The following is a 19,574-nucleotide window of genomic DNA, read 5'->3' as shown; positions in this document are numbered from 1 at the left end:
TCCCAACTCCGGACGCCCCAAGAAAGCCTGCGGCGATAGAGAGCCTAGGAACGTTCGTCATTGCGAAAAACTTAACCAGCCCGGCGACCGAAGAGCCAACGCGGAATCCTGCACAGCTCGCATTGCTCAATAGCCAACCCGTTTCCAGTATAGATGAACTCTTTCGCAGGATATTGATGCGTCTCGACCAACAAGAAGAGCGAACTAATACTCGGTTAGACGCGCTGACTGCAGCACAGATCAACTCTCAGGACGAGATCAACCATCTCCACTCCACCAGGCAAAATTTGGCAAGTTTCATCCCAGCCAGGATGACGCCAGGAACAAATGTGAACTTAAACATTCTAATTGTGACCGATTTGGACATCAACTGTAGTAGTAACTATCATTTTCTCTTTTTGATAGTTTTTTGAGTTTCGATCATGTGTACATAACTTAGTTGTTTTAAAGTTTGATCTACGTCATGTTCACAATTTGATACTTTCTTGGACTTGTTACTTCTATATATACTATTGTTCCCCATCAGTAGCTGCAGCAGATTCTGACACAATGAACTTAAAGAACAACAAGCAATGTAATGAAAATAACAATTCTATTCCTCCTCTGATGCCAATTTTATATCAGACACATCATACATGTCATAACATCACTTAAAAACATTGTATGCAAATGCAATGTCCGTCATAACTCCATTTCACAAAATTCGGCCATCCAACTTAACTCCTTAGCCTCAATACAAGAAGTGGAACAGGATATTGATCCAGAACATTGGACAACGCTTCTTGCAAAAGGAGCAAATAGGTCGAGACATATGAAGATGATATGTAATTTCCCCCAAAAATATTCCCAAGGAAGAAAAAAAAAATACTTCTTTTGGAAATTAATTGAGATCGAAAAAAATAAAAGGAAAAATTTATTCAACTTTTTTTTTTTTTTTTTTTTTGACAGCAAGAAACAATATCAGCTCAAATGAGCCAATTGGTAGAAAAAAAACGTTTACAAAGGTAATTTGATGTGACTCGATTCTAGCACGCCGTGCCAGCTTGTCTGCATTACCATTCTGCGCTCGGGGAACTTGGACTAGTGTAAAGAATAGGAACTCCTCCTTATCCGCCTCAATCTCGTCCAAATATGTCTTGAAGGCATTCCACTCAGACAGCGAAGACACCATCTTCACCAGATCTGAACAGTCTGTGAGAAAAACAACATTCTCAATATCTGCACCGATCATGTAACACATTGCCCAGATTCAAGCTTCCACTTCTGCGTGGAGGGGTGACAAGCTACTGCGAAGGTTAGATGCACCCATAGTGGGGGATTCCCCCTCAGGAGAAATGCAATACCATCCTCGGCCTGTATACTGGTCAGTCAGCTTCCAAGATCCGTCCACAAAACATCGAAAGCAGTTCCCATATCTGTTGGTTGGAGCCATTTCCGTAAGCATAGGGCCAGTAGTGGGATGAGACCCATTCCGATGAGAAATTCCTACTGTATCTGCTTGTGCCAAGAACCAAAGTTTAGCTTCCTCCTCCGCTAACTGTAAAATCGCTAGCGGGTTGGAGTCCAAATTGCTAAAATTCTTATCATTCCTGGCCTTCCAAATATACCATAGAATCCATGGGAAGATATCCGCTGAAGGATTCTGCTGGGATCTCCAAAATAAATAGTCCATGTTTGCATAGACAGATTCTGAGGGGAAACAGTCCGGAGATGTTGGGAAGGAGGACAGAGCCCAGACCTGCCAAGCCAGAGTGCATAAAAAGAGGGCATGATTGATTGTTTCCTCAGAACTACCGCAACGGTCACACTCAAGATCACAGGTCATGCCGCATCGCCGCAGATTAGCCATTGTCGCCATACAACCCGTAATTGCTTGCCATAAAAATTGTCTAATTTTTGGTGGGCACCGGGTCTGCCAGACAAACGCCTGTAAAGGAATAATGTTAGGGCCAAGAACAGGGGCAGAGAGCCGAAAGTAAAGCCAAAATTCCAGGAAAGAGAGCTCCTGTCAATAAAGGTTTCAACTCTAAGCGTGGGATCAATGGGTGATCTCGAACGCAATGCTGGTCTCGAGGGTTAAGCAGCGATCCAGGGATCTGACCATACTAAGATAGAGTCACCGGATCCTACTCGTTTAATAAGTCCTTTGTTTACCAAAGAGCGAGCAGACACCATACTCCGCCATCCATAAGATGGCCAGTAAGATTTGATTGGATCCAAAGGATTGGAATGCCGATAGTACCGTCCTTTAAAGACCTTAGCAAATAATGAGTCTGGAGCTGTGATCAACCGCCAAAGTTGTTTAGCTAACAAAGCGGTACTAAAATCATCCAAACACCGGAAACCCAAACCTCCGTCGAGCTTATCAACACATAACTTATCTCAGGCTAGCCAGTGTAGCCCTCATTTGTTCCCAGACGCACTCCACCAAAAATTGGAAACCGTACTAGTGAGTTTCCATGACATGACAAAGGTAGGGACGGCAGTCGCTACTGATTTGATCATTACCTCTTTTCCCCCTCTAGACAGCAACCGGGCAGGCCATCCACCTGTCCATTTTTGCAATCGATCTTGGACATATGAAAAAACCTTTGTTTTTGAACCTCCTAGGCTCTCACAGATGCCCAAATAAGAGCTCATACCACCCAGATTAGTAATCCCCAGTACTCCTTTTAGTTCCTCTCGTAAGTCCGCATCAACTGTATGCCTAAATTGTACCGAAGATTTCTGAAAGTTTATTTTCTGTCCAGAAACCCGTGCATACTGTCGAAGGATCCCGAGAACAGACTCACATTGCTCTTTCGTAGCTCGACAGAAAAAAAGACTATCGCCTGCAAATAACAAGTGAGAAACCATGGGACAAGCCGTCGACACCTTAATACCCGTGATAAGCTTGGACCGCTCCGCCTTACGGAGATTGGCAATGAGAACCTTAGTGCAAAGAATAAAGAGGTAATGTGACAAAGGATCTCCCTGTCTAAGTCCTCTAGAAGGGAATATGGACCCATGTGGTTGACCATTTATTAAAACTTTATATTGAACGGATTTCACGCACCACATAATCCAAGAAATCCATTTTTCGCAAAAACCAAATTTCCGCAACAAGTGTTCAATAAAAGTTCATTCTACCCGATCATAGGCCTTACTCATATCTGTTTTAATAGCCATAAACTTACCCTTGCAAGAAGGGTTAGTGCGGAGACCATGAAACATCTCTTGAGCAATCAAAATATTATCCGTAATCAAACGGCCCTCCACAAAGGCCGATTGTGTCTCAGAGATCAATGCCGGCAAAAAAGAATGCAGACGCTGGCATATTATCTTTGAGATAATCTTATAGCCAACATTACAGGGACTGATGGGCCTCCATTCAGTCATCCGAGTTGGTTTATCCACTTTGGGAATAAGACAAATATTTGTCATATTTAGTCTCTTGTCAAAAATACCATCCTGAAAAAAAGAATTTACCAAGAGCGTTAGATCAGGTCTAACTGTATCCCATGCACGCTGATAAAAAAGGGTCGTCATACCATCTGGTCATGGAGTTTTATCAGGATGCATCATAAACAAAGCCTCTTTGATTTCCTGTTCTGTGACTGGTCGTGTCAAGGATTCATTAATTTCACCTGTGATAGACGAACACACTTCACCCAGAGTTTCCTCAAAATCCGAAGGATCAGAGGATGTGAAAAGATTCTGGAAATAGGAGGCAGCTACGCCCTGAACCTTCGTCTCTTCCGTAACCCAATTTCCAGTCTCATCATGAAGACCCACAATGCAGTTCTTAGCGCGTCGTTGTTTTGTTTGGGCATGAAAATAACTAGTATTTTGATCCCCGAAACGCATCCATCGACTCCTGCTCTTCTGATACCAATAAATTTCTTCATCACGATAAGCCTCCCGAAGCTTCCAAGTTAGTTTCAAAATGGTCTCAACAGAGACGTAATCATCTGCCTGGGCCGTCGCCAACTGATTCTTTAGATCCTCAATCGTTTCCCGACCATAAGGGGCCTGCGCTTTCCGCCACTGGAAGATTGCTTGACGACATTTAATGATCTTATCCATAAAATTGCTCGTTGGAATCGCTATCCCAGAATCCCATCCTTCTGAAATGGCACCAAATAAACCCTCTTTATCAAGCCATCGTGGTTCAAACCGAAAGCAGCTTCTCCCTTTCCGGATTTTATCCTCCAAAGTGCTAAAACCGGTTTATGGTCTGAAGCTACCATAGGTAAATAATCTGTGAAAGGTACAAAATTGAAAGTTGAAAGGTACAAAATTACCCGAATACTGGTATTTATTCTATTTTTCGCAATTGCCAAAAGAATTAAAAGCAAAACCCAAACAAAAAAAATGTAATTCTGAAATCGAAATTGAAAAGAATGGAGAACAGAAGAATCAGAGTCGGAAAATAAGAAAAGCTTTTTCTTCGCTACGCTATGAATGAGTTAATGTTTCCGAGATTCAATGTGCGTTTTGGGGTTTTGATTTCATTGGATTTGTTTGTGTGTGTGCCATGCCCTGCCCTGCTGTGGTTTCTTCATTGGAATATCAATTAGAGATTGATTCGACTTCTACAATTTTCTTCAGTTTTGATCAGAACCTCCATTGGTTAAGGAGGTACTCTTCTTTCTTTCTCAGCTAGAAAGAATGATAAAATCTCGTAACCCTTGTTGGGAAATATGAAAACTATTTTTGGGATAATTCAAATCACAAAAGCATAGAAAACGTCTGTCATCATCTCTATGCAGGAAGGAGTTCATTGTTTTGAGCTGAAAAAAAGTAGAAAGAAATACAAATGCGGAATTGGATTTTAAGCACAAGGGAAATGTTGTTTTTGCTCACTCACTTGCCTATAATGAGTTTGGCCCTGGCATCTCCTGTGTTGATTTGGAACTGATCTGTTAGTCCAAAGTGAGCCATTAGAAGCCACACGAAGTTTATGAGCTCAGCGCCTCTGCTTAGTTGCTCCACGTGAGCCGTAGCGTCGCAGTGACAAGCTGCATAACAGAGAAGTTCCACCCACACTTTGCTCAGTATCTCCCATTTGTCTTTTTTGTGCGTCTTCTCCATCTCCGTAAGGTCTTTGGCTAGCCTGCTCGCGTCAAACAACACAGACTTGCTTCTATCCCCCTTCACGCTCATTGAGTCAGTTTCACTGTTGACGTTCAGAATGTTTTCGGTGGCTATCTTCACGCTTCTCTTGTCCTCGATATGCCTCCTCTCGAAAAACTTGTCAGCTTCAGCCAATGTGTCTCTGAATCTTATCTTCCCAATTCCAGCTACCTCGGACATCAGACTGGGTTGTAAGATCAGGAGATACATCATGTAGTCTGAGATGATTTTGCTGAACTCGCGGTTACTGTAATGCTTGCACTTTTCATCATAACTCTCTGGGATAGTCTCTTCTTCGTGTTGTTGGTAACAGAGCTCGGTTGCGATGTGCCACATCAAAAGACTCTGATCATAATCAAAGTTTGTGACATAACGTACCAGTTTTTCACGGTCTGCATTAACTGGCAGGTTCTCTCTTAAAGTCCATTCTCCCCGAGCAAAAGATATCCTCTCGGCATTTTCAGGATTGTCTCCATACTTTGATTTGTATTTCAGCTCATTAAATATGAACTCCCACAATTGTTTTGTCATCGGCTCTTCGTGTACAAACAAAGTCTTGTGGACTGTATCAAGCGTATCCGAGATGTCGAAAAACTCATTGAGGACATCCCACACATATTTGATGAAATGAGGGATGCGGGAGAGGAACTCAAAATAGAGAGGGTAAATGGTATGACGAGCCAAAGGATAAATTCTTGATAATTCATTGACTTTGTGGCTGATCCACATATGCACACCATTGATCACCTTGACAATATATCCAAATACTTTCTGGATGATGAAGCTAAGTTTTTCAAATGGGAAAGATATGGTCTTCCATGAGTAGCGGCGGAAACTACCTCTTGCATCGTGAATCCTCTTTACCTCTGCTTTTGTGGCGTAAGCTATAAAGTTAAATACGTTGATGCTTCCGCACCACCTCCGGAGGAAGAATCGCGTTGTGAGCACGTCATGCTTATGTACTGTTGAACACTTATCATCACCTCCGCTACACTTAACCCAACCTTTATTGTGGCATTCTTGTGTCTTCCAACGCAGCAGTCTGAGACTAAGTAACCAATCGAAAAATCTATCTTTCAATGTTACAGGCTCATCCGGATCATCCTTCAAGCTACTAAGTACAGCACACGTCCAGTCGGAGAACAGAAACAAGAGTATGGATATGAAATCCAAAGCTATGCCAACTGCAAATAGTGTGTAGGTAACCACAACATCAGCTCCATGAAATTGTATGTCTTTCTTAGGTTTCTTATGAAAGATGATGAATGCAGCCGCAAGGGTACCAGAAGCAACGATGCGTGAGACAGTTCCACTTACGCTATGAAGAACCGCGATCTTGGTGAACAGAGCATCATAGAGGAAACCAAGCTCTATCTCAATGATCCTCAAAGCTTCTTCTGGACTCTTTAAATTCTCAAATACCTCTAGACTCTCGTCACGCTCCCTTAAGCTGAAGATAAGGTTGACTACAAGGCCCTTGAATGTGTTGAAGAACTTGTAAGCATACTGAGCAATCTCAAGATGGGTCAACTCTTCTCTGTTCTTCGAGGCTAATGATGGATGCTCTAACTTCTTAGCCCTATGTTCCTTGTCAGGCTCATCAATCAGAATGATCGTAATGGGTAGTCTTGCCTCTTTCTTGGCCTTGTACTCCTCCATGAGCTTCGCGTAGTTTGGTCCTGGATCTGGTGCTTCAATTATAGAGTCCCTAAATTTGTCTAAACTGGCACTGTACAAAGCGGCTGTCCTCTCCATATACTTAATAGTCCCAGAAATGAACACTAAGACTATAATCACCCAAAGGCTATTGGGCAGAGACATGAGAACCACATAGACACCAGCAATTGCCTGAAAGACAAGTCCAAAGACATGTCTGAACCAGAGAGCGTTATCTTCAAGCGCAAAAGCTGTGATTTTGTCTGGTCCACCAAGATGCAAGAGCAAGAATGGGGCCCATAAAGCCATGAGCTTTTTGTCCTGTGGAGGGTCATCAGGTTTGAGATCCTTACCTTGATTCTTGGAGATGAGACCAACAGCGAAATTAGCAGACCAATCTGCTAAGAGATAAGAGGACCAAACGAGCAAGATCAAGAGCCTTCTTGGTGTGCGTTTCCTTAGAGGAGAAAAGCAAATGAGAATGGCTTGAAGGGTAAGACTTAGAATGATTACTCCTCTTATGTTCCATCTATCCCACACATCTTTGATGTGTTTTGGTATCACTTCCACCATTTTTGCTCTTTTGAAGAAGAAAACTCTTATTTTTTCTCTCCCTCTCTCTCTTTTGTTTGTGGAATGTTTTTTGGGAAGCCATTGATGTAGTTCTTTCTCTTTTCTTTTTCAGCAGAAGCCCACTCGGAAGAGACCGACGACTTGGCATCTTTTAAAAACTATTCATATTATTGATACATAATATTATAATAGTCTACTTCACATTAATATATAAAAAGTTATTCATGATGTATAATAGATTATTTTTTTAACTTTTTTTTAAAGCACAATATTTACTATTTAGTGTACAAAGAGAGGTTTTAGAACAATTAAACAATAGAGACAAAATCATATTATACGGAACAGTTGGAATTGCTTTCTTGTTACTAATATATTATATAAAATATTATATATATACAATATATAGGAATAAAGTATTAGAATTTATTTTGGATATCAGATATTTTAAAACATTATAATGGACCTTATCCATACAAGTTACAACAATACAATAATATTATTCATAAAATTTGTAGACATTTTAGTAAACATTGACCCACTAAACCATAGTTATAAGTTATAGCGAGCTTGGTTATAACTTATATTATTTAAAGACAGTATCAGGTTAGTCTTTCTGAAATCGAGTCATTGTATAGTACCCCAACTAACCCCTTGACCGAAAAATAATAATTAATAATCATATACATAAAGTTATAATGTTATATTTTCTTCCTATTCATCCACTTGTAAATGCAATTACGAAAATTATTTATTTGAAATAATAAAAAAAAAGTTTAATCAGAACACTTAACTCACATTTTAATATAAGAATGAAATTATATAAATTATGCATTATTTCTCCACTCAATTGTATTGATTCATATAATAAATTAGAATTCTAACTCCTAACTATATTTCTCTACTTAATTGTATTAAAACATATAATAAATTAGAATTATAACTCTTATTTTTCTAAATATAATTTTACATCACTTCTATACCTATAAATGTTCATTCTCTCATTCTCTCATTCTTTTCAACTATATCTCAATTTTTTTTTTTTTTTTTTTGTGTTTGTTGTTGTTGTATGTGTTTAAAAAATCAATTCAAATATCATTATAAAAGCTTAATTCTAAATTATTTTTTTGGAGTTTGCCAGATATATATGTATATATATATATATATTACATTGTTTTGGATGTTTTAAAGAATCGATCTCCATTATATATTTTAGATTATCATCTTATAAGTAATCATTTTTTAATATTGTTCTACTATATTTTCACCCCACAAGGTCGTGAGGTTGAAAAGATCCATATCTAATTCTCTATTCTCTTATAGCATTCAAATTTAAATGGAATATAATATAGAAAAAGAATATAATTTTTAAAATATACCATCTAATTAAACCCTCAAAAGATGAAACTATTAGTATGAAATCTAGCACTAGAATTTAAATTGATGAGTGAAAAAAAAATCAAAAAGAGAGAAGTTTTATTGGGATTTTAAAAAATATTTAGATTGAAGTTCATATGATGTTATAAGAAAACTAATGTAGTTTATCACTTACAAAATAATATGAATTTGAATTTTTATGTATGAGTTTATATCAACTAAAAACTAAATCAAGTGTAAGTTTAAAATTTCATTGGGCCACTTGGTATTCTTTTTATAGAAAAAAACAAAACAAATTAAAAATTTATTTCTAATTAATTCACATTTAATGTCATGTGTAATTCTATATTTAACTCAAATGTAACTCCTATCCAATAATTATTATAAATTTGATTCTCACACTAATTTATTTATCTTTCAAAATAAAATGTCTTTGGTTAAATTTTTATATATTTTATTTTTGTTAGCTATATTTATAATTGTATATATCTATATATATATATATCTTCTATTTATATTTCTTTAAACTTTGAAATGAGTAATATTTATACATAGTTACTAATTTTTTCTGATAATTTTGTTTGATACAATTTAACAATAATACAATCTTAAGATCTATTATTTGATTATGTTATTGTTAATAGAAAAAAGAACAAAATATTGTTTTAATAAATATTCAGAAATATTGTTAATACCTAGTGAAGATTAAAAACATACTTTTATTGTTGTGAAATAATTTAGTATTATAATAAGGTAAGAATCGTGTTATACTGTTATGCATAAAATGACTTGTATTATTATTGTTGACAAAAAAAAAAAAAAAAAAAAAAAAGACTTGTATTATTATTAAAGTTTATAAACCTTTTCTCTACCAAAAAAAATAAAAAAAAGTTTATAAACTTTTTCTCTACCAAAAAAAATAAAAAAAAAGTTTATAAACCTTTTCTAGTTTTCTGGCCATTTAATTTTGTTTGACAAAAGCAATATTTACAAATTACTCTACTTTAAGATATATATATATATATATATATATATATATATATATAAGATAAATATATTCAAATTCAAGATAATTTACAGCCCAATAAGAATAAACAACAAAATCTAGGTCTAAAATTGAAAAATTCGTTGCTGCGGCATTCACAAAAGCTTCAGTTGAATTGAAGAGATTACGATAGAGAGATGTAGGATGATAGGTTTCGCAAGGTTTGCGGAAACGATTCATGATCATTTCGTGTGTTTCTGGTTCTCTTCAATAGGGTTGCAACAATTTTAAGATTCTGAAATTTTTCTCTGATTAGATGATGTCCACGATTGCTTCACTAATGGTGGATTCAAACAACTTATAATTAGTTTACCGATTTTGATTTTGGGGAGTTGTCTTTTGGTGTTGTAGAGTAACACAAGAATCAATCAAGCTCCCGTAAATGAATCTGTCAGTGACAGAAGAAAGACAGGAGTTGCAATGCAGAACAGAGAATTGATGCCAATGACATGAAAGCAGTAAACAGTTTTCAGACAATAAAAGCAAATGGGGGATAGTACTAATGTTGCTGTTACTTTTGTTGCTTATTCGTTGTTGATCACTTGCCTATAATCAACTTGGCTCTGGCATCTCCTTGGCTGATCTGGAATTGATCTCCTAGTCCCAAATGAGCCATCAGTAGCCAAACAAAGCTGATGAGTTCTCCTCCTTTGCTTAGCTGAGCTGCGTGTTCTATTGCGCCACACTTTGTTGCTGCATAACAAAGCAACTCAACCCACACTTGGCTCACTACTTTCCACATATTTGCCTGGTCCCCCTCGTTCTTGCTTAAACCATTAAGCTCTTTGGCCAGCTTGGCCCCATCAAACAGGACGGACTTGCTTCTATCACCTTTCACGTCCATGGTCTCAGCTTTTGCTGGAGCCGCCACTGATAAAATTGCCAAGCTTGCTCCCTTTGCATCGGTGACCATATTTCTGAATCTATCCAAGATATGCCTCCTATAAAAGAACCTCTTAGCCTCTTCGCAAGTGTCTCTGAATCTTATCTTTCCATTACCCACAACAGCTGACATCAAAGTGGGTTGCATCATTAGGAGGTAAATCATGTAGTCTGAAAGGATTTTACTGAACTCACGGTTGCTATGATTCACATTAGTGCCTTCTCTTGTTTCGTCTGTTTGGTATAAGAGCTCGGTGGCAATATGCCACACAAGGAGGCTCTGACCATAATCCATTTCTGTCACATAGCGTAGAAGTTTCTCACGCTTTCTTTTCGTTTCTTTGTCTTCACCCTTTATGTCGCGCAGAGTCCAGTCACCTCTAGCTGAAGATACCCTCACGGCGCTTTCAGCGTCATCAGCGAGACGGGATTTGCTTTTAACCTCTCTGAATATGTGTTTCCACAGATCCAGGGTGAGACGATCACTGGATGTGTAGATTACCTCATCTAGCTGACTTTGAATGCGAGCTTGGACGTCAAAGAAGTCCATAAATTTCTTTATCGAACCTCCAAGTACACGAGGAATGTAAAATATGCAGTAGAAGCACATCCCAATGTAACCCTCATTTACCCATTTGTGATCCCTGTACCAAAGACTTATGTTTCTGTCAGTCCACTTGAGAATTTGATAACATGTCTCTTCTATGGTTGCAATGCCACTTCTTATAAATTTGATGGCAGGTCCAATAATGATTCTGTCAAAGACGTTGTGTATTAAACCCTTGGTATGGTGGATTCGCGTCGGCTTCAAACTTAAGCAATATTCGATCAGGTTGTAAGCATGTACATACTCGGACCACCTGCGATATATGAAACTCGTGTTGAGCACTTCATGAAACGGTTCGTCATCGGTACTCTTGTTGGGCACATCATGAGACGTTGTTTTCTTAGTACTCTTGAAGCATTGATAGTACTTCTCCGTCTTCAACTCCCTGACCCCGAGAATCCAGTCAAGAATCCAATTCAGAATGTCGTCGAACCTGGTGTCTTTATCGTCCACCTCGTCCTTCATCTTCCTCAGTCTGACAAACATCCAGTCAGATGCACAGAACATAATAAGAGCAATGGAATCCAGAGCTATTCCTCCTAGCAGCAATGCGTAAGTAAGGCCAACATCAAATCCACCATACTCGTCCTTGTTCTTGTTTTGGAAGATGCAGAGAGCTGCTATAAGGCATCCCAGGGCAATGAACCTGAAAATGAATCCTATCCAATTATGCAAGATCTCGGCTTTCGTGTACAGAGCTTCATACATAAAGTTGAGCTCAACCTCTAAGATTCTAAGAGCTTCATCTGCTTCCAGCGAGCTAAAGAATCTCTTGCTCTCAGCTAGTTCTTGATATGTAAAGATGAGATCAACCACAAGACCTTTGAAGAAATTGAAGTACTTATAAGCATACTGGAGAATATTGAGTGGAGTGAGGGTCTTAGGCCTAACCTCAGCATCAGCTTTTGGATCTTTCTCAGGCTCTTCAATCTTGATAATTTGTGTAGGCATCTTCATATCTTTCTTGGCCGCGTATTCCTCCATGAGCTTCGCGTAGTTTGGCCCAGGATCAGGCCGCTGAATCATGGAATTCTTGAACTTGTCAAGACTCGCCAGGTACAAAGCTAATGTCCTCTCGACATACTTGATCACTCCGGCCGAAAACACCAGCAAAATGGGTTTCCAAAGAGCATTAGGTAGGGACTGCAAAAGCACGTAAACGGTTGCAACTGCTTGAAAGAAGAGACCCAACAAATGCCTGAGCCATAACTCATTATCTTCAAGGGCAAGGGCAGTGATTGTATCCGGACCACCTAGATGCAAGAGCAAGAAAGGAACCCAGAACGCTAGCAATTCGCCGTTCTTTTTGGGTTCCCCGGGTTCAGGATCATCTCCTTGACTATCTGAGATTTGTCCCACGGCGAAATTGGCTGACCAATCAGCAAGAAGGTAAGCTGACCAGATGAGAGAGAGTAAAACCGTTTTGGACGAGCGTTTTCTGTGGGGTGCAAAGAAAACGAGAAACGTTTGAAGGCTGAGACTGAATATTAAGGTACTTCTAATACTCCATACGTCCCAGATGTCCTTGATAAGCTTTGGGAATGCGTTCACCATCCTCAAAACTGATTTGCTGGAACAGACAAGAACTGATGGTCTATGAGATCCTTTCTTTTTCTGTTTAACGTTATTTGCTTTTGGCTTTTGTTTTTACTTTTATTTGTGTGTGTGTGTGTGAAGGTTTGAGTTATTCTGGGTGGACAGCCATTGAAGGCTTCTTGGAGACCTTGTGGTAACATGTTTAGCTCTCTAGTCTTTCTTTTTAGTTTTTAGTTTTATATGATTCTTTTAAATTATCTTATTTTCTTATCTGTTGCTAACTTATTAGACCTTCAACAACGGGGGTTCATAGAAGACATCTTAGTGTTTTGTTGGAAAAAAATTAATCAGAAGAAGAAAAAAAATTGTAAGGGTGTCTCTTATATAGTATATCCAATTTTGATCTAAGAGACGAAACGTGTCAACATTCTGTTGGCAAAACAAAATAAAAGAAAAGGGGAAAAAAGAAATTATTTGTGAGACAATTTCATTTCTTTTGTCTCTCTTTTTCTCTCGCGATCGAAGACCCGAAACAACAAAGGTTTGAATTTGGAATCGAAGGGTCTGGAGGAAGAGGAGATTGCGGTTGGAGGATATGCGTAACGGAGGCGAATGAATGACTCGGCCGTGTCTTATCGCGATAGATTGAATCGTCTCCGAGATTGTATTACAGGCGATTTGAATTTGGAGTCCACTCAATCAGAAGAGATTGAGTCAATTGGAATCAGAGAGTAAGTTTCTCAATACAATAGACTGTAATCCCGATTAGTGTTTTATGATTAGGGTTCTTTGATTTTGGATCGCAATTTAGGGTTATTTGATGTTTGTCAGAAAATTAGGGTTCTTGGTGTTCATGTGTTCCGATATGATCCACATTTTTAGTAGAAGTTGTCTTCTTAATGTTTGATTATGATGAAGCAGAAAAGATTCGGGTCTGTGTGTATTCTTCCAATTTAAAGTGATGCCTTTGATTGATAAGTGATGCTTTAAACGGATGTGGGTCTGTTTGTGTTCTTGACACATGATTGTATAATTTAAGAGTACATTCTTCTTATTCGATTTAGCTTGTAGTAATATCCTTGGGTATGCTTGACAAATTCGAATTTATTTGGCCATGAATGATTAATTATACTTCGAAATTGGGCTTGATTATGATCTATGTCTCTCTTTTTTTAGGTTAAATGGACAAATATGGATTGATGGACTGATGAGTATGGAGTGTGCTACTTGTTCGGCCATGAGGAAGGTAATTATCATCCTCTTCTTTCTTCATTTATTTGGTGTTAGTTTAGGTATGAGTCGAGTCAGTCATTGATGTTAAAGTTTTTGTTTGTTGGTTGTGATAAATACGTTTAGTACTTGTTAGTGTAGGTATTAGTTGAGTCAGTCATTGATGTTATTGTTTGAAGCTTTGTGTTTGTTGGTTGTGAAGATGTTTAGTGTGTGGTTGTTGTAGTTTAGGTAAATACTTAATTTCAAAATTTAAACCAACTAGTTGTAAAAGTAAATTAAACCTAAACCTTAAAAATTGAAAGACTTCCTCTTCATAGTAAAAGAACAAAACACAACTCCTTCACCCTTTAGCAATCGTTTCATTCTCCTTTAACACAAACAAACAAAGTAGGATATGGATTCAGACGACTATATGAATCCATATCGTCCCTCCTCTGGCTTTTTCAATCTGTTACAAAGTCAACTAGATACCAAAAACCTCGAATACACTCCTTCTGAGAGTCCATGTTCTGAAGCTCCATCTGAACCTTCATCCCCTCAAGAAAACCGCAAGTCAAGGCATGCATGGTTACCAACAGATGATATCATGCTTGTCTCTACTTGGCTCAACACGAGCAAGGATCCGGTTACTTCGAATGAGCAAAGACGTGGTGCCTTTTGGGGAAGGATTGCGGATTACTTTGCATTCTGTCTGAATGCTGCAGGTCGGCCAAAGAGGGAGGCGAGTCATTGTAAGCAGAGGTGGGGGAGTATAAACGACTTGGTGTGCAAGTTCATTGGTTGTTACGAGACTGCGACAAGAGAAAAGTCTAGTGGACAGAATGAAGATGATGTGATGAAGTTAGCACACCAAATATACCTCAATGATCATGGACAAAGGTTTACCTTGGAGCATGCTTGGCGAGACTTAAGATACGATCAAAAATGGTGTGCATCCACATCTACTAAAGGGAATGGAGTGAAGAGGGGAAGGGTGTGTGTTGATGGGTCTGAACAGGATGCACACCCGGTGATTGATGTCGATGAACCAATGCCCCATCCTCCTGGTGTTAAAGCTGCAAAGGGGAAGTCCAAAAAAAGCTCTAACACTAAACCGGCTGTAGAGGAAGATGGAAAAGCTTTCTTTGAGTTTCAGTTGGAGCGTGTTGAGAGGATGTATGAGATGAAGCAGAAGGATTTCGCTTTGAAAGAGAAGGAGTTCGCTATGAAGAAGGAGCATATCAATCATGTGATCCTTGAAAATCTGATTGCTAAAAAGGATTCTCTAACTGAATCCGAAAAAGCTCTCAAGGACAAGCTAATTGATGACATGATGTCATCAGGTTGAATGCTAAAGAATGTAGTGTTTTATTAACTATGTTTGTGTTTTTAGTGTTTTATATATTCAGATGACTTATTTGGTTGGTTTCTTGTGTTTTTTGTAATCGGGTTCTTACTAATCTGTTTAAGTTTGTGTAATCGACTGATGTTAACTATGATTTTGTAATCGACTGGTGTTAACTTTGTTCTTGTTTCAGTTTGTTTGTGTTTTTGTTTCATGCTTGGATGCTTTATTAGATGGTTTCAGTTTATAATCGGCTAGTGGTTTCTCATTGTCATGCAGGTCGAACAAGAAGCAAATCTCATACCCGTGACACCAAAAGAAGCTAGAAGCAATAAGCAAAAAATGACCTGTGACACCAAAAAAAGCTAGAAGCAAATGGATTCATCTCACTATTGTAGCATTGTACTTCTACCACATAATTGTAGAAGTACATTTCACTTTTGTATAATGTTGTACTTTGACCACATATTTTTACAAGTATTTTTGTATTTTTGTACTTCTACCACACATGTTTTCTTATCATTTTAGACCACATATTGTTTCCAATGTTTGTGTTCCACAAATTTAAAGTTTTTCTATACCACAAAATTTTTCTATATAATGTCCAAAGCTAGCACACAAAATGTTCACCTCAAACGGATCAAGGTTTCCCAAAAAAACACAACTCCTCTAAATTTTAAACACCAAAACACCTTTTTTTTATTTCCAAACTCTCAAAAAATGGCTTCTTCTTCCCAAAATGATGTTGATGACATAATTGATGAATGTTTTAATCAAACATGCGATCCAATCACCAATCAAGTATGGAAAAATCTTCTCACTCCACCGGTTCAACATCAACAACCACCTAAACCAAGGAAAAGGCGAGTTTACATTGAAAGAAATCAAGAAGTTGGTCATGCCCACTTGTGGAACGATTATTTCAGTGAGGATGCAACATACCCTCCCATCATTTTCCAACGCCGTTTTAAAATGAACAAGCCATTATTCATTCGTATTGTGGATAAAATCGCAAAATGAAGTTCCATTCTTTCAACAAAGAAGAGATGCTACCGGAAGGTTGGGTCTGTCTACATTGCAAAAGTGTACAGCAACAATTTGTATGATGGCATATGGTTCTGCAGCTGATGCGGTTGACGAATACCTCCGACTTTCTGAAACCACCGCGCTGTCATGCTTGGAAAATTTTGTTGAATCAGTCATAAATTTATTTGGAGATAAGTATTTGAGAAGACCCACACCAACAAATCTTCAACGACTACTCGACATTGTTGAGTTTCATGGATTTCCCGGCATGATAAGAAGCATCGATTGTATGCATTGGGAGTGGAAGAATTGTCCCACCACATGGAAATGTCAATACACCCACAGATCTGGCAAGCCCACAATCGTTTTAGAGGCGGTAGCTTCACAAGATCTCTGGATCTGGCATGCTTTCTTTGGACCACCAGGTACATTAAACGATATCAATATTCTTGAGCGATCTCAAGTTTTTGATGATATTTTGCACTGTCGAGCTCCTAAAATTAAATACAGTGTCAACGGACATGAGTATAAATTGGCTTACTATCTAACGGATGGTATTTATCCAAAATTGGCTACTTTTATCCAATCTATTCCACTTCCACAAACTCCAAAAGCCTCTTTATTTGTGAGACAACAAGAAGCTGTGCATAAAGATGTAGAGCGTGCTTTTGGAGTTTTGCAGGCTCGATTTGCCATAGTCAAAAACCCGGCTCTTATTTGGGATAAGGTAAAAATTGGGAAAATAATGAGAGCGTGTATCATACTGTACAATATGATAGTAGAGGACAAATGAGATGGGTACACTCAGTTTGACCCATTTGAATTCGCACAATTAGAGTCAAATAGAGCTTCAGAAGTTGACTTCACGCTTCCAACAACCAGACCTTCATGTGTCGCTACTATGCTGAACATTCAAATGGATGTTCGTGATCGAGAAAAACATAAACGCTTGCAAGATGATTTGGTTGAGAATATTTAGGAAAAATTTGGAGCAAATCAGTATTACAATTAATCATTTTATCCATTTATGAATTGCACTTCTATTGTAATATGTATTAATGTTTTTATTATGTTTTGTATATTTAAAAATTAATTAAATGCAATATTTTCCTATTTTTATAAAATCTTAAATGTTTAAACATTTATACTTCTTCTATTCTATTTAAAATTTTTTAAATTTCAAAAAACAATATTTTCAAAAATAAGAGACCCGAAATTAAAACCTACCATTAGAGAAAAAAGATTTAACTAAGAGATCATGATTTCTTATTTTCAAAAAAATACACAATTAATTCATAAAAAAATCAAACAGTATATAAGATCCTTAATATATGAACCACATACCTTTTGAAACTTTCCTTTTTGCCAGCTACTATTTACCTCGTTTAAAAAGGTTAAGCTGTTACTTTATTTATTATTCAAAGCTCCCACTGGTTCTTTGAAAATAAATGGGATGAAGGGGTAATAGGTAGATCTTATCCTATTATACAATTTGATGAAATGGTCTTTACCATAGATATAAGGATTTTTATTTCAGAGAATTTGTGTTATTTTGTGCCCAGCCAGAGATTTTTTTTGTTTTTTGGGCAAAACATACTTGTTATACATTCAATCAAATCCCAAAGGGAGATAAGTAATACAATTTCATCACCTTCATGGTTGGATACAAGACATTAATCAAAAACAAGCTTAGAACAACACTAAATAGATAGATTAAGAAAGCATTAAGCTTCGTTGATAGACGCTTGGAGGTCGATGCTACATCCAGGCCCGGCTCAAAGTTTAGGTAGACCCAATGCTATTTTATAAAATACACCCAAATATATCTATACTATTTTATATAAAAAAAAATTAACATGTAAAATTTTTTTTTTACCCTTAGACCCTGTACTGTTGCACCCCCAGCACATGTGCTAAGTTATATGTTGATAGACACATCACAACATGCCACAAACAAGATCATGGTGTGTCAAAGACATTTCCGCGAACATTTCAAACTTTAGTCACTATCTAGGAGTGTCAAAATTAGGCATGGGCGTTCGGATATCGGATCGGATTCGGTTCGGATATTTCGGATTTCAGATTTTTTGGATATTGGCTCTAACATCCATTTGGATATTTAAAAAATTCGGATCGGTTTCGGTTCGGATAATTCAAATTTCGGATCAGTTCGGATATACTATCGATAACCAAAGTTAAACCAAATTTACTGGATAAAGTTTTATTCGGATACTATTTAATCTGATTGTATCCAAAAAACCATACTAACCGAATATGTGAAAAAGATAGAAATGAAACAAATAACAAGTTTAAAGTTCAAACTAACATAAAATTATACCAATACATAAAAATGCGACGTACTAACATTCAAAATGAGACATAAGACTGTGTCAATGATAAAAAATAAAAATCAAAGTAAACAATAACGTAGATATAGGAGTATATCTATGATTCGTGTATATTGTATATATAGTTAGGTGTGTATATCTATATCTATGATACATGTATATCGTATATAGTTACATATACATCTATCTTTATAAAGTTGTTTTTTATATTTTTGGTTATAATCGGATATCTATTGGATATCGGTTCGGATCAGAATTAATCCGATATCCAAAAGTAATGAAAACAAAAACCGATTGGTTATTTCCTCAATATCAGTTCAGTTTTTATCCAATTTTTTTGGTTCGGATTCGGTTCAGATTTTTGGATTTGGATTTTATGTCCAGGCCTAGTCAAAATGAACCTTTAGTTCACGAACTGGCTCAACTCAGTTCGATTTTTCATGAGCTCGACATCTATTTTTTAGGATCATTTAACTAGTTTTAATGAACACGAGCTAGTTCATGAGCTTGACATTTTTTTACAACTATAAAATTATGTGTATATATATAGAAGATAGTAATATATATATATATAGAAAAATAATAAACCCAAATATAATTTTGTTTTGTAAAATCTAAATCCTAATCTTTCTTTATAAACACAAACCGACATATAATTTCGTTAAATTGTAAAATCTAAACTCTAAACTCTAACCATTTTTTTATAAATCGAAACCGAGATATAATATTTTTTAATTATACAATAAAACTTTAATCCTCATTTAAAAACTCAAAACAAAATATAATTTATGTAATTGTAAAATACAAACCCTAACTCCGGAAACTTAAATCACATATAATTTACTTAATAAAAAA

General features: G+C 37.0%; 6 protein-coding genes across 6 annotated transcripts; 2 read left to right on the top strand and 4 right to left on the bottom strand.

Annotated features, from left to right (window-relative positions):
- Positions 1–1,249: 1,249 nt before the first annotated feature.
- Positions 1,250–1,849, bottom strand: LOC147934762 (uncharacterized). Its single transcript, XM_087472781.1, has one exon. The coding sequence runs from the start codon at positions 1,847–1,849 to the stop codon at positions 1,250–1,252; it is 600 nt and encodes a 199-aa protein (XP_087328907.1).
- A 1,688-nt stretch (positions 1,850–3,537) lies between these two features.
- Positions 3,538–4,065, bottom strand: LOC147934761 (uncharacterized). Its single transcript, XM_087472780.1, has one exon. It carries the CDS (start codon positions 4,063–4,065, stop codon positions 3,538–3,540), a length of 528 nt encoding a protein of 175 aa, XP_087328906.1.
- Positions 4,066–4,673: 608 nt separating this feature from the next.
- Positions 4,674–7,517, bottom strand: LOC104724857 (uncharacterized). Its single transcript, XM_010443414.3, has one exon. It carries the CDS (start codon positions 7,342–7,344, stop codon positions 4,846–4,848), a length of 2,499 nt encoding a protein of 832 aa, XP_010441716.3. The 5' UTR covers positions 7,345–7,517; the 3' UTR covers positions 4,674–4,845.
- Positions 7,518–10,116: 2,599 nt separating this feature from the next.
- Positions 10,117–13,252, bottom strand: LOC104724856 (uncharacterized). The gene has a single exon (XM_010443413.3). The coding sequence runs from the start codon at positions 12,804–12,806 to the stop codon at positions 10,302–10,304; it is 2,505 nt and encodes an 834-aa protein (XP_010441715.1). The 5' UTR covers positions 12,807–13,252; the 3' UTR covers positions 10,117–10,301.
- Positions 13,253–14,415: 1,163 nt separating this feature from the next.
- LOC104728547 (glutathione S-transferase T3-like) lies at positions 14,416–15,348 on the top strand. The gene has a single exon (XM_010447507.1). It carries the CDS (start codon positions 14,416–14,418, stop codon positions 15,346–15,348), a length of 933 nt encoding a protein of 310 aa, XP_010445809.1.
- A 1,102-nt stretch (positions 15,349–16,450) lies between these two features.
- On the top strand, positions 16,451–17,164 carry LOC147934760 (uncharacterized). The gene is made up of 2 exons (XM_087472779.1): positions 16,451–16,996; positions 17,054–17,164. Exons 1-2 carry the CDS (start codon positions 16,451–16,453, stop codon positions 17,162–17,164), a joined length of 657 nt encoding a protein of 218 aa, XP_087328905.1.
- Positions 17,165–19,574: the final 2,410 nt, after the last annotated feature.

Source organism: Camelina sativa, chromosome 11 (genome assembly GCF_030686135.1).
Source record: "Camelina sativa cultivar CO46 ecotype springtype chromosome 11, ASM3068613v1".
In the NCBI taxonomy this organism is placed as follows: domain Eukaryota; kingdom Viridiplantae; phylum Streptophyta; class Magnoliopsida; order Brassicales; family Brassicaceae; genus Camelina; species Camelina sativa.
This window is presented reverse-complemented; position numbering and strand designations above follow the sequence as displayed.

What these genes read in the sequence shown, in the direction of transcription:
- LOC104728547 (XM_010447507.1), top strand. Translation starts at nt 14,416, where the DNA reads ATGGATTCAGACGACTATATGAATCCATATCGTCCCTCCTCTGGCTTT.
- LOC147934760 (XM_087472779.1), top strand. Translation starts at nt 16,451, where the DNA reads ATGGCATATGGTTCTGCAGCTGATGCGGTTGACGAATACCTCCGACTT. An exon ending in CTCCAAAAGCCTCTTTATTT is followed by an intron (nt 16,997 to 17,053) that starts GTGAGACAACAA and finishes GGAGTTTTGCAG; the next exon opens with GCTCGATTTGCCATAGTCAA.
- LOC104724856 (XM_010443413.3), bottom strand. Translation starts at nt 12,806, where the DNA reads ATGGTGAACGCATTCCCAAAGCTTATCAAGGACATCTGGGACGTATGG.
- LOC147934761 (XM_087472780.1), bottom strand. Translation starts at nt 4,065, where the DNA reads ATGGATAAGATCATTAAATGTCGTCAAGCAATCTTCCAGTGGCGGAAA.
- LOC104724857 (XM_010443414.3), bottom strand. Translation starts at nt 7,344, where the DNA reads ATGGTGGAAGTGATACCAAAACACATCAAAGATGTGTGGGATAGATGG.
- LOC147934762 (XM_087472781.1), bottom strand. Translation starts at nt 1,849, where the DNA reads ATGGCTAATCTGCGGCGATGCGGCATGACCTGTGATCTTGAGTGTGAC.